This window comes from Acanthopagrus latus, chromosome 9 (genome assembly GCF_904848185.1).
Source record: "Acanthopagrus latus isolate v.2019 chromosome 9, fAcaLat1.1, whole genome shotgun sequence".
Classification (NCBI taxonomy): domain Eukaryota; kingdom Metazoa; phylum Chordata; class Actinopteri; order Spariformes; family Sparidae; genus Acanthopagrus; species Acanthopagrus latus.
Window position 1 is genome coordinate 8974302 of NC_051047.1, and position 14661 is coordinate 8988962.

Below are 14661 nucleotides of genomic sequence, written 5' to 3' on the forward strand. Positions count from 1 at the left end.
GTGTTCTTTCATAGTTTAAATTAAATTTTGGTTTGTCATTGTTTGTGTGTTAGAAGGTTCTTTGTTTGGTTGTGTATGTATGCAGGGTGAATGAAATGTCCTAAACTAGATACATCAGCTGAGCTTTTTTTGGTTCATCAATCTCACTTTTCTTATGATGTGTTCCATTCACATGTCACACAGCTGGTGTTTTCACATTGCAAGACGGTATCTAGTTTTAGCAGATGTCTCAAAGGACTGAAAAGATTAACTGAACAAATGTGGGCGGGGGGTGTAAAGTAGGCGGGCAGTAGCTCTTTTCTTACTCCATACCCCCCTTCTTTTAGCACCCTTGTTTGAACCCCACCTTCATTTTGAGCTCAGCTACAAACCTGCATTTGCAAGGCTGAGCTGCTATTGCATTCAAAAAAACTTCACACCTTACGAGTAACATCTTAAACGTCTTGCATCAGAAAACCACTGATGCTTTGTGTTCAATGAGAGCACATAACACCAATATAGTCTAGATGATACAAATACATAGATATTCATTCAGCAGTCAGTGCGTTTACATGACACTCAAGAAAACCGAATTACTGGGTCAGTCGGACTATGATCAGATTTTTAAGATGCATATATACACCTTAGTCTGACTAAAATCAGGCCGGATCAGATTTCTCACAGTCGGATTAAAACACCTAGATTATTCGACTGATAGTTGCATTACTCCTGCACGTGTACGTTCCATCGAATTGGATTGGATTTTGCTTTCTGTGCAGGCTCGAGACTTTTTTCGCGGGGCCGTTAGCCGGAATTAACAGGACGGCGGCGGCGGCGGCTGTCCTCTGAAATAACCGCAAGCAAGAGCGCCATCGTGCATCTAGTTTGTGTAGTTATCATGTACACCATATACGAAATGTACAAAGATGTAGCTTCTCCTCGCTCTTCATTGGCCATCTTTCTGGAATGCCGAGGCAGCTGGTGACTTAAAGAGGTCAGCCGGAGGTGGGTCTGTTACCACTAGTTGAAATGACTGCAGCGCCACCTAGTTTACCAGGGTATGACATGCTTCGGCCAGTGATTGGATTTTCTCACCAGCATGTATACTCGGACAATTGCAGTTGTCCAATTGAGTAGCATAGTTAAACTACGGCTGTAATCTGACTACGCTATGCATGTAAACACACTGAGTGTCACAAATGGGCAAACAATGACGATGAGTATGTTTTCTTTTTTTTTTTTAGCAGCAGGGATCTGTATCAGCTATGCAAATATTACATGTAAAAAAAAAAGTGATCTGAATATATACACCACAGTATCATCAGCATAAATATGTTAAATGATGTGATAATGGTAAATATTGCAGCGTAAAAGTAGAACAATGAACCTAACAGAGCCCAGATGACAAACTTCAGCACCTTCAGTGGTAATTCAATAGTAGGTTTGCGTACATTTATTCTGAAGACAGGAAGGGAGTGGTTACTTGTAGAAAGTTTGAAAGATCTGACAGATCTGAAGGCTAAGAACAGTAACCAGAGGACAGTGAGCTGTTCTAAAGGATCTAAGGATTCAGAAAAGGTAAGAGGTTGACAGAAGTTTGTAGAGATATGATTAACTTAAAATGGTAGGTGAACTTTTCCCTCGCGAGGGAACATTTAGCAGTGTTGATATAATAATCCCACTTTTCTGTGGTGTAATAAGGAGATTATAGTGGACCTATAAACCCACAGTGATGGATTCTTTGACCACCAAGGTACAGCAAAAGAAACCTTTGACACGAAAGGAATAGCCGATAGCCAACATGTTAACAGTGTGGTTTTTATACATCAAGCGCACACACACAGCAACAGCAGCGTTCGTTTTGAACCATTTTTCCGTCTACGTGATTCTTCACCCAGCTCCATGTTGCTATCCACCAGGGAAACAGTTTGACTGTTTAGCTGCTCACTATGTTTTCACACTAACTTTCTTTCTGCCTGTTGAGCGAGCGCTCTCTCTCAGTGCGCGTAGTCAGTTGAATTCAATTTATCATTCCATTCTGAAATGCCATGTGTCTTATGTGTTGTTAAGTTTTGTGGATTGCCGTGTTCTGTGAATTATAATTGATCAGCTCATTGATTTTGCTGACGTTGAGCAGCAGATTGTTCTCTGCACATCGCTCTGCAAGATTGTTGATTTTGTCCCGATATGAACTCTCATCGCATTTTGAAATGCCGCAGATGATCGTGATGTCATCAGCATATTTAGAGTTCTCGTTATCTCTTGGAGTGCAGTCATGGTTGAACAGGTTGAAGAGGAAGAGGCTGAGCACACAGCCCTAGGATGCCAAAGGGAGCATTTCTGCAATATTTTAATTTGATTTAAAAAAGAAGAGACCGTTATTAAACAAAATCAGATATGGTGGTCTGACTTTCTTTAGATTTAGACACTACTTACATCAGAATCATTGAATGTCACCAAACTCAAACAGTAGTTTTACCAGGCTTCATGGTAAACATTTAACAATCAATTATATCAATTACGAACTAATGCTTTATGTGCACTGGTTGCATTGCAATATCTTTAATGTTGTGCCAGAACACAACATCAATGATGATCCCAGCAATAAGTAAAAAGTGTTGTCACAATATGACAATGTTTGACGGACATGTGATGTCAAAAGGTAGAGGTGGGTTTTGAACACTGCACGCAACCTTTTTAGAGGTATTTCAAGTTTTGCAGCTAATTTTACATCCACAACCACCTGATTAAGGCGTATTCACAGTTCCAACAGTGAACTTGTTGAAAACCTGTCTCTTGTTGTGAATATGTTATACTCTGATGATATTTATCTAGTTCAGTGGTCTCTTATTCCTCTATTGCACACAGATTAACATTTATTTAATGGCAATCCTGAATTTGTTTGAAAGGTTTCAGCAGTTACAAAGGACAAGACAAATGTACAAGAGCTAGTTTAAAATGTAACTAATCCTTCATGCACACCAAGTATAAAAGGTTTGTAGACCAAAATTTAAAGGTATCAGATTGAAGACATGGATGGTGAAAACACCTTCTACAAAACTGTGGTATGACTTTGTAGCAGCCCATTTACATACTTTTTCGGTTATCCACTTTTATCTGTGAAATTATTCATTTTGCCATCGTCTTTAGTATGTGTTAAGCATGTGACATTTATAATTTCCACCAGGTACTGGCTTCTTGACCTGTATCAGTCTGGGCTGATACCTGGCCATGGTGCACCCACACCGGCTGCAGTGTTTACAGAGTGTGAGGGTGGTACGCAGGGTCTGCTGCCTGGTCTGGGCTCTCTGGTGTCCCTGCAGATAGCTCCTCTGCTGTTCCGCAGCATGCTGCATGAGCACCAGGACAGATGAACATGCATGGAGTACTTCAAGTTTGTACACTTCTGGTGCTTCCTCCAAAATGACAGCTGAGATCAGCAGCTGCAACACCTGAGAGAAACCACAGCTGAGCTTGCAGGAGACATGCTAACAACAACCAGTGGCACAAAGAAGAACTAGTTTAAACCCAAGAATTCCTATTTTAGTCTCTTGTGTTGACACTCTTTTGGAAATGACTAACAAGTCTTTCACTTAAGATACTGTGACAACTGTCCATGTATATATGCAGTAGATGTCGATAAAAGTACAGGGAAGATCATATTTGCTCATTTGCGTGTTGAGCACGATGAATGAGAAAACTATATACAATTTATTGTTCCATATCTGTTACATCTTCATTTTTACATGATTATATTGTATATTATACATTATGTGATACATACTTTTTTTGCCTTTCTTGCTCATGGGTGTGCCATGCAGTAGCAATAGCATCACACAGTAGTCTGTAAACAAGCCTTTGTTTAGTGTGCAGGGTGAAGGGAATGTCCTAAACTAGATGAATCAGCTAAGCTTTTTTTTAACTTGGTAACAAATGTGGTCATTAATGCAGTACAACAGCAGCTTTCACTTCCTTTGTGTTTGTGCCACGTGTCAGGACATGTGGCAGACGTTTCGGTGTGCATTAGTTGGTGTAATTACCTTCTTGTTGGATACTGGAGCTTAGTATAAGACAAATCTGGAGTGAGTTCTCTTCTACTATTAAAAACATGATTTCTAAATTATGTGACAACTTTAGGCATGTCAAAAAGAGAACATGTCACATATTTGTTTTTCACACCCACATCTGAGTTCTGTGTGGGAGTGCGTAGATGAATGCCATCACCACTTCCTCACCCACCTTTCCTGCTCCCCCTCAGAGGCCTCATTCCTGCTGGGTCCCACATCTTGTGGTGGAGCTGCTGTGTGTGTCGTACAAATCTAAGCAGGTGCACACTGTCTGTTTATAGTGCATGCCCATATTTAAATTTAACCTTTAACATTTCCTGGGTTTTTGGAAGAGCTGCCCCATGATTTTGCATAGAGAGTAATGTGCATAAATAGAGTCGTGAAGTATTAAATTGGTTTGAATGGTGATTTCTGACATGTTTTTTGAATTAGTGTGCCGTTCATTTATGTGTCAAGACACAGATTACACAAGCAGATGAAGAAAACAAATTATATGGGTTATTCTTTCGGGGTCCCTGAAAGGCAGCTGCTGAGTCAACTAGAATGGCACACTAGTAGAGCGCCCACCTCAGCCCAAGCGCAGCAGTCTCCTTCTATTATTAGACGTCTCGTTCATCTAATCCTATAACAAATTTGATTGCCCTGTATCATTCTACCTTTTAAACCTGCATAATGGTCTGCCTTAAATTGAACTCAATCATAGATACCAGCCACCCAAAGTAAGTAAGTAAGAAACTTTACATACATAAATGGTTTACTGAAATATTGAAGAATTTGATATAAAGGATTTACATCAAGCATGGAACAGTTCACTGGTTTCACCAATCTCACTTCTCTTACATCATGTGTTCCATTCACATGTCACACAGCTGGTGTTTTCCCATTGCAAGATGGTCTGTAGTTTTACCAAATGTCTCACAGTGGACTGGAACACATGTGGGTGGGCAGAGGCTCTTTTCCTAGTTCATACCCCCCTTCTTTTAGCACCATTGTTTGGACCACACCCAAATTTGAACCCCGCCTTCATTTTGATCTTGACTACAAACCTGCATCTTGCAAGGCTCAGCTGCTATTGCACTGACAAAATCCGTCCACAGACAGACATATAAACACGTGGCAAATGGTTCAAAACTGCATTTGTCCATTGCTATGATGACATACGCACATACGCACACACGCACACACACACACACTCAAAAGATAAAAACAATTGTAGCCTCACTGTGGTGTTAAGTAAAATTAACTGCACCCCTCTAACGTGAGCATGCAGTGGATAGGAAGTGCTAATTAGATCAGCTAGATAAACAGGATCTGACCCCTGTATGCCTTCACACCTTACAAGTATCAGCTTAAAGATCTGGCATCGTTGTGTTCAATTGAAGGACACACTGTACTAGTAATCCCGTCTAGATGATACAAATACATAAATATTCATTCAGCAGCGTTACAAATGGGCAACCAGTAACAAAGAGTATGCTTTTTTAAGCAGCAGGGAACTAGTTTAAAAAATACAAGAGAAAGAAAATCTGAATATATACACCACAGTATCATCAATATAAATATGTAAATCGATGTATTAAAGGTAAATACTGCAGAGTGAAATAAGAACAGGGAACCCAGCAGAGCTTTTAAAGTACCCAGATGAGAAACTTCAGCACCTTCAGTGACAATGCTATAGTAGGTTTGTGTACACTTATTCTGAAGACAGGAAGGGAGTGGTTACTTGTAGGAAGTTTGAGAGTGACACATCTGAAGGCTAAGAGCAGTAACCAGAGGACAGTGAGCGGGATCAAAGGATCCAGAAAAGGTAAGAGGTCGACAGAACTTTGCAGCAGTATGACTGACTTAACATTTTAAGTCAACTTTTCACTTGTGAGGGATCATTTGGTGGTGTTGCTATATTTACATTCACATTAAGGGCACTTTAATGCATTTTAATGCTTTTGTCTAAAGCGACTTATTTTAATTCATACACTGATGGCAGTGGCTGCCTTGAAAGGTGATGACCAGCACATCAGGAGCAGCATGGTGTTCAGAATCTTGCCCTAGGGCATTCACTTTGACCTGGGGAATTGAACAAGCTGCTGGCTCTTCCCTTAAGACACAGCCACCCTAATATTGATCCCACTTTTCTGTGGTGTAATAAGGAGGTTATAGTGGACCTATTAACCCACAGTAATAGATCATCTGTCCACCTGGGTACAGAAAAACAAACCTTTGACATGACACACATAGCTGATAGCCAACATGTGGGGGTTCTTACACATCAAGCACACACAGAGGAACAGCGGCGTTCATTTGGAACCATTTTTTTAAATCCACCAGGGAAGCAATCTGACTCTTTAGCCACTAAAAGCTCCACTAAGTTTACACACTAAGTTTCTCGCTGTGTGGGAAACTGCACAGTCCGTGCGAAAACAACCCTAACCTCAAGTGATATCATTACAATCGCACCATGCTTACACCTACCCGCCTTGTTTCCCTTGATAGACCAAACTTTGGTGTGTCATTAAAGGTTCACACAATGACATTAATGACGCTGGGCTTCTTTCACTCTGATGTCTGACATGTCTCACCATTGCTTTATGTGCTGTTGCCCCTTTAATATCAGACCTGCTTAAAAGCTGTGAGATGTTCAGGGCTCTGAGCTTAGCTGTTTGTAAAAATGTTGCTGGACTGAGAGACTTCTTTTACAGTAACTATTTAAGTAATTACTCTACTTGTTAATGATAGTATTCATTTCACTTGACTTGAAGACACAAAAGGAGTAACTTATGATTAAGTAGTTGGTAATGAATGAGACCTTACTAGTTCGGGCCACTCAGCGGCTGGTTACTTCATCAGGATTCGAACTGAACTGTTTTGGGATTGCGGGGAAATAAAATGTAGTCTTTTACCAAGTGGACTGAGCTCTGGGTCGAGTCAGAACCTTGCTTCTTAAAACACCAATTGTAATTTGACAGTTCAATTGAGTTGTGATCTTCTTGATTTCACAGAGCTGGTTTTTGGTGATGTCTATTATTTTGTGTCCGACATGACTCTCTGACACTCCTTCATTTAAAAGTGTTAGACGCGCTACAATAAAGATTAATAGTAGAGCTATTCAAGTCATAAAAATGACTGTTTTTTATATTGCAATGTTTTCCCAATATATTACAACCCTATAGCATCAGTTAGCACCTTCTCCTTGCCTCTCTCCTCAAAACCTCCCTCTATTCCAAGAGAGTGACAAAGAATTGAGACTGAAAATAGGTGAAAATTAAAAAAAAAAAATTGTATAATTAAATAGAATATTGTCACTGGAGAAAGACTGACATGAAGAAAAAAATCAGAAGATTGCCTGTGTTTTTTATTTTTCAGTGCCACTACATGTTCCAGTGCCAATTACCATTGCCAACAACTTTCTCCAATGGTTTCTCAATGCCAATGTTTCCTTTTTCAGTTCAGGATTTGTTTTAAAAGCCTACCAAATTTTATTTTTCGATGCCAAATTTCACAGTCATTGTCCTGGCTCCATAGAATCGTCTCCCCAAAGGACAGGAGATGTGTTCCGTCTCTCCTGTCCTTTTAAAAAAACCCATATTTTTATATATTTGTATTATCATTATCATTATTATATTCATCTATTATCCTTTTCCTCCTCTTGCGTTCCTGTGTTTTACATGCACGTTAAACTTGCCATGCCTCGCCTTGCCCTGTTGTACGAGTTAGCTTCACTGCTGATACACACCCATAGGTGTTTGATGGATTGCAACATCTCCTCTTCCTCAGCCTGGATAGTGTCAGTTTGTGGCTTCTCAGTCTGTCATCCACCACCTCCTCCTCTTTTTCTTACTGAGATTCTGCAGCGACGTGGTCTTTGCACTGCCTGCCAAAGTCCTTGTCTTTTGTACTACTCCTCATGAGCCCCAATGAGGCGTCATCAAGGAATGCTGGAGGTGTTGGCAGTGACCCAGAGCTGAAAAGTTTACCTGAGAAATCCCTCATTGAACATACAGACCATTTTGAGTTGCTGAAATAAAGACTCAAGTCAAATACAAAACACAACACATGTACTTGCTTTTTGTGTATGAATTGACCACCCATTCAAGGAAAACCATGAAAAAATGTTGTTTTCAGAGATGGACTGGTGGATTCAATGATTCTGATGTCTACAGCTGAGCTGATTAGTACGTGTCAACTGGTATTAGCTAACAGCAAACAACTGGTTCAAAGGGGAACTATGTGGTTTTGGAAAATAAATTCAAACAGAGAATTTACAACATTAATGATGTAACAATATAATCTCAAGGATTTTGCCAGAACACATGCAGAAGAAGGCTGATTTGCCCGAAATGTCCGTGTAGCATGAATAAACATTTTGACTTGAGTGCTGCTAACCCTTTTTATTCTTCTTTGTTTATTCACTGCAAGAGAGTTAAGCTGAGGGCCTTGTTTCTCATTTGAGTAATACAGTACATGGGTTGCTCATGGAGCTTGTAGACAAGTCAGACAAGATTCAAGGCCAGCAAAAAAGTTGGTTTAACTTTGCGCATCCCATTCAGTTCTCGCGTAGTTCCCTTCAAAACAAGAGCAAGCTTTTCTCTTAACTCTCCCCTGAGTCAGGTCGAGCTTTGGTGTCGGCCTTCCGTTATATTTCATTTTCAGCTTCATTTTCAATCGCAGGTTCAGTGAAGTAATTTTTTTACGAGAAGCTCAAGGACCATGTCGCTATTCATTCTTTGACAACTTGCTACCTGTTAGCTGATGCTAAATTTAAGTTGGCTGGTTGGAGATCAGTGCAGGCAGAGTTTTTTTTTTTTTTCTTTTATGGTAACAGTTTGTGATTGGTGAGATGTCCCCCGTTTTGTAATTTTTTAATGATGAATAGTGTGAACAGGAATAGGCTTAGCACACAGCCCTGGGATGGCAACAGTAATTCTTTATTTGACTTAAAAAAGAAGAAATATTTATGTAATAAAATCAGATATGGTGGTCTTTCTTTCTGTAGCATTAGACACTACTTACATCATAATATATCCCATCAGTGATATCAATTATGAGCCAATGCTTCGTGTGCACTGGCCTTGCTTTGGAATATCTTTAATGTTGTTCCAGAGGACAACATCGATGATGATGATACTAGTAGTACACCAGCACTAGCTGGCTACCAATAATTAGCCCAGCTGTCAACACTTCACTGAGAAGTCAGCCAAGAACAACCCTCTAGGAGTCCCAAAATACGTGATTGGACAGTTGTTTGTCTTTTGTTTTGTATTTTTTATTTTCGCATTTATTTTGTCTCCCTTCAAAAATAAAAAAAATAAAAAACATTTACTTTCCTCATGAAAACTAATGACAGCACTTTGCATTTAGTATTCACAGGTGTATACTGCCCCCTGCTTGATAACACTGGAATGCAAGACACCTTTTCTGTGATTATTTGACTTCATTCGTGTTGGCGTTGAAAATCTTCCATAGAACATTTCATATGAAGAATAAGGCGAATGTGTGAATTCAGTATCTGCTCATGACATCTATGATAAATAATGAGCAGCGCATTAAAGTGAGACATATTTCCCACATTTCTTTGGACACACCTATCTATCTATGTAGTTGCTACTATATACACTAACTGTGTGTTTATAAAGCAAGCGGGTGGCACTTCCAAGGTTGTGCATTCACAGCCGAAGCTGTTTGGTTTCCAACAGGAAATAAGCTTTGTGAGGTTTATTCATGAACGCACCTCAACTAACCCTTGACATATTTTATCTAAGGAACACATCTGTGAGTGGGTTTTTCTGTTTGATACATCACAAAGAGAGGCTGTTCAGAACATGTTCTCATCAAATCATCACATCACATCAGATACAGTGACAGCATTATAAATGAACAGACTGTATTTAAGGAACTGCTGAATCCCCCCCGAATATGAGTCAGATCTTGTTTTTCATAATTCCCCCTCATGCGTTTTTTTTTTTTTTTTTTTTCTCCAAGTGAACATTAACTGCCAGTTGATAGGGCAGGAAACTCGCAATTAATCATGTTAGATTAAAGATAAGGCTCTTCTGCCAATAGAAACACTAAAGACAGCAGATAAAGTCATTTCTTGGAAATCTTTAGAGACGTGACCGCTGCTCACTATCTTTTGTCGCACGTAAATGGAGAGACAGCAAGACAGGCACAGACTGTGATGGGGGCAGGCAAAGTTGTTGTTGTCTGTGTGGTGCCTCTTAGTTGCTAAGTACACCTGAATTTAGTCCAGTTATACAAAAACGGGATATTTGCATATTTACTTACTTTTTTTGTGGTTTCGTCGTTCAGTGCCACGCTCACCGGCATGGGTTGGTGTGTCAGATAAACTTTGCCCTTATTGACATGCAACTGCAAGTCATTGGTAAAGCCAAACAGTTATACGCACAGCTACATGGTCTGCAATACAATGCTCTGTTCTTTCCCCGAGGATATACAGTTTTATCCAAGATGTTCAATCTTGTAGATATTTTGTATTATTTCAGGTTATCTTTATTACACCTTATTTCAGACTGATTTTCATGAAACAAAATGCATGGACTTGACAGAACATCTGTCAGACTTTAACTTTTGTCAGCATCAGTTTACAATTTATTTGGAGGGAGAGTTTGCCTCAGACAGAAACATTGCTGCCATCCTGTGACTTACTGAAGTTACAGCACATGTTTTCTGTAAACAGGTGTCAAATGCAAATCTTTGCCCCATGCTGTCCTCCTTGTGCACTCTGCAAGTGTTCTTAACCTCAACAGCTTCAGTATTTTTGGCAGAGGAAGGTTTGTCAAAGATTTGTCGAGTTTAATGATCTGAAATGTTGTGTATTGTACACAGAGGAAGTGGAGGAAAAGAGTGTCTGGCCATGTGGTAAATGTGTTCCAGATTCTACCTTCAAAACTTCTTGTGTTATTAAATTGAATGTTGTACGAGTTGCTAAGCAACCTAATATGGTTTTGAACATACTGTATCGCAGTATTGAGCTCACATAGTAGTACGGGATTACATCATGACTCTGAAAACACTTCCTCTAATGATCTGAAGCTAGATCTAACTCATCTACTGTAAAAGGTCAGTGCAGACAGACACATCACACTCGATTTCAAGTGAAACATTAACATATTGACTTACATACATTGAGTTGGATTCAAGGAGAACTCTTGGCAGGAATGGAATATAAACTGTCCTTCCATAATTATAAATTATAATTGTTCATGTGTCACTTGAAACCAAGAATCTTTTTGGGATCGGCTTCACTCCCACAGAGTTTGGCATGTTGCACTGCCATACTTCTACAGCGACCAAACCAAACTGCCCTCAGTTCCTTATGTGTTTTCTGTGTATTTGGTGCAGATGGTGAGATGAGGGCTATTTAATTGGTTACAATTTGCAACCTCACTTTTAGATGCCACTGAATCCTACATACTTGAGCCATGAGTTTAAAAGGTTTATACTATTTGGGGGCTCCTACCCATGTGGGTTGACACCCCCAGTGTGCCAGTGCAGGATTCATGATCATTTTAACCTTTGAGTGACGTATATAGTCATCAGGGGACTTTGCATTGAAAGGGCTACAATTTCTATACAGTTCTTCAAATAAATATTTCAGTATTGTTTAATATTTTATATATGCGTATATACTTCTTAAACAAAATGGGGTGGAGTGAAGAGCCTACAAAACAAAAATGAGTCACCGTCTTACACCAATTTTTTTTTTTTTTTTTTTACAATAACCAGATGGTTGTAAAAATGTACCGCACTAAACATGTTAAAGATGTGTTAACATGTTCACAACTCAAACTTTTCACTGATTAAGATTAAAAAATTGAAAAAGTTGAAAATTGAAAAAGATTAAAAGCAATTGTATCGTAATTAACTGAATCTATGGTTGAAAGTTTAGAATCTTTACGTTGTGAATTCAAAGACGATCAATGAGATCCAGTCCTGTTAAAAAATCATCAGTGTAGCAGTCGGAAGTTGTTACCCAACCAATGCTGTTTTTTTCTGAAGAAGTAAGAAGAACAGCCACAGTAGTTTCCTGTATAACTTTTGCAATCTTATCTCAACCACATGCTGATCAGAAAGAGCACCAGCAGAGTCCTACTATTGGCACTTTAATGATTACCATAGTTAACACAGTTACAGCATGTTTGGTAACAGCAGGCACAGAGTGAATTCTGTGAAAGGGCTGTTGATGATCAGCTTATTGCTGTTTTCAGACGTGAAAAGGTTATCTAAAGTCAAGATTTTTTTTTTTTTTTTCCCGTGAGGAGAATGTGTCTTCGTTTGAAAGCAGAAGCTGGAGAATATTTTCATCTTGTGACTATGAAGGAAAAGCACTGCTGATTTTATGGCCTAACGCCAGCAGCGTCACGCATTAATCACACTGGAGATAAAAGGTGTAAGATCCATCCATCCATTATCTGTACATTATATGTACGCCGCTTAATCCTCTGCAGGGTCGCGGGGGGGCTGGAGCCTATCCCAGCTGACTTAGGGCGAAGGCAGGGGACACCCTGGACAGGTCGCCAGTCTATCACAGGAAGGTGTAAGATTATATACATAAATCAAATAAACACATGACAGAAAAAACTGTGGATTAAGGTGGGGACATACCAAAGCACCACCACTGCAGCACATTCAGACTGGTCATTGTTATGTTCAACCACTTCCTATTAAATCTTGGTAGGCAACATATAAATTACAGCACCAGTCGAAGGCTTCAATGGCCGTCCATGGCAGATAAATGTAAAGTGCAACACTTACAACTCAAGAGGATTTCCTTTTTGAAGTTTCTCACTCATAACTTCCTTTATCATGTACAGGATGTACTGATTAGTATCAAATGATCACAGAGCTCTGCCAGTGTCTCACAGTCTCATAGTTTTTGCAGTTTCTCTTTATTTTTTTTCATTCTTGGGGGGTGGGGGGGTGTTATCACAAAAAACACATTTGTATATATCTTGTGTATATATATTAACATCAAGAAACGGTGTCACGCCACACCAAGGGACTTTTTCCTTGGTATTAAGCCCCATTGTCTTCTATGAATAGCCATGGCAAAATACCATGTCTGGTGTCTGTCAGCGATGGGTGTGATCTGGCCGTCTGGTGCCCAGTGAGTCAGATCCACAAGGCCAGGCTGTGAGGAAGCTAAACTGCTTCCTCTGTCTCACCGCCGGACTTGTTTTGAACAAAGGAAGGTTGTAGTTTGATTTGTATTCGACTATTATTTTGATGAAGGTTCTCAGTCAGCCAGGCCATGGTAACTGTGGGCGCTGCATCGAGGTCAACTGGACATGTTTCAGTTTCTTGAAGACATTTCACCTCTCACCCAAGAGGCTTCTTCACTTCTAACCAACTGGAGGGGAGCTGCAGGCTTTCCAGTACCAGCACAATTCTTTCTGTTCCCCATCCAGTGATATATATTTATAAGTCAATACTGAGCACATTGATTAATTTCCTCTGTTTAGCTGTGTAGTAACACCTATTGTGTCTGTAAATAGAAAAACAAAATATGCAGTTAGGTGTTTATATATACACTGCCATGTGCCAATAGTGCCAGAGCTGAAAATGTATAGTGGAAACAAAATGGGCGGGAGTAATTAGAAGGTGTGAAAACCACATGGTAACAGAACTTTGCACTTGCACATGTACATTTTCAAGCGTTCAGTAATCCCTGATTCAAATATTGGGAGCAAATATGCTACTTATGTTATTATTTAGCATGATGAAACTCTTTGGTGATCACTGTCTGAGTCACATTTTCTTTGTTTTCTTTTTCTTCCAGACAACTGCATCAAGGCTTGACCACATCTTACATTTCAAATGTTCTCTGAACTTTCACACCAAAGCGTATCTGTGTTTCTATACTGTATGCTGCAACTCCTACCCCTTACACCATCAACCAGCAGCTGGTGGTTCTGGGCAGGTACATTTTCTCAAACCGTCTATCAGTGCTGTTTATCTGTGGTAGAAAATAATTATCTTGTGAAGAAGCTGTACCAGAATGAGTCATGTGTTCAATTTATTTTTTTTTTTTTCGGAAAGTCACTGAGTCTGAGCTCAAAACATCATAACAAAGGTGCTTGTGGAGCAAAGGGGAAGTTCCTCATTATTGCTGTCACTCATTTGCGTAGTCTGAAGGAAACTGATCTGAAACTGTATAAGAGTCTGAATATTGTGAATCATAAGAGGGAGTAATTGATGTGAAATAAAGAGCAGCTTTTGGCAGTAGTCTTTTCATACCAATACAACAAACTGTCTGACAAAAACAACTGTTTGGCTTTATCTGTGCAGCTGAAGCCACATCCTCCCAAGAGTGCACACATGGCATGCCATGCCTTATGAAACCTATCCTTCCCAAAATATGTCACAGATGGCTCAACACCCACGGCTTCATTAATCAAAAAGGCCAAATCAAATGTTACATACGTCAGTCCAGGGTCACATGGTGAAACTTTTTTGGGCGCAATCAGTGGGTGTTTCAAAAGTGTGCGCCTAGTGATAGAGTGATTAGCAAAAGGGAGAGAGAGGTACAGAGAGACACACACAGAGAGAGCGAGAGAGAGAGAGAGAGAGAGAGAGAGAGAGAGAGAGAGAGCAACAGGAT

At 39.8% G+C, this 14661-nt stretch overlaps 1 protein-coding gene across 3 annotated transcripts in view; it reads left to right on the forward strand.

The window, feature by feature from the left end:
* Positions 1–5819: 5819 nt before the first annotated feature.
* gpr183a (G protein-coupled receptor 183a) overlaps positions 5820–14661 on the forward strand; it is a 13731-nt gene continuing 4889 nt past the window's right edge. Inside the window, exons 1-2 of one of the 3 annotated variants that reach the window (XM_037110936.1) lie at positions 5820–5853; positions 13840–13980. In XM_037110936.1, coding sequence (XP_036966831.1) covers positions 13878–13980 — 103 coding nt within the window. In that variant the 5' untranslated portion in view covers positions 5820–5853; positions 13840–13877. Of the gene's footprint in view, positions 5854–13839; positions 13981–14605 lie in introns of those variants that run through there. The other 2 variants (XM_037110938.1, XM_037110937.1) reach the window with 2 other exon arrangements.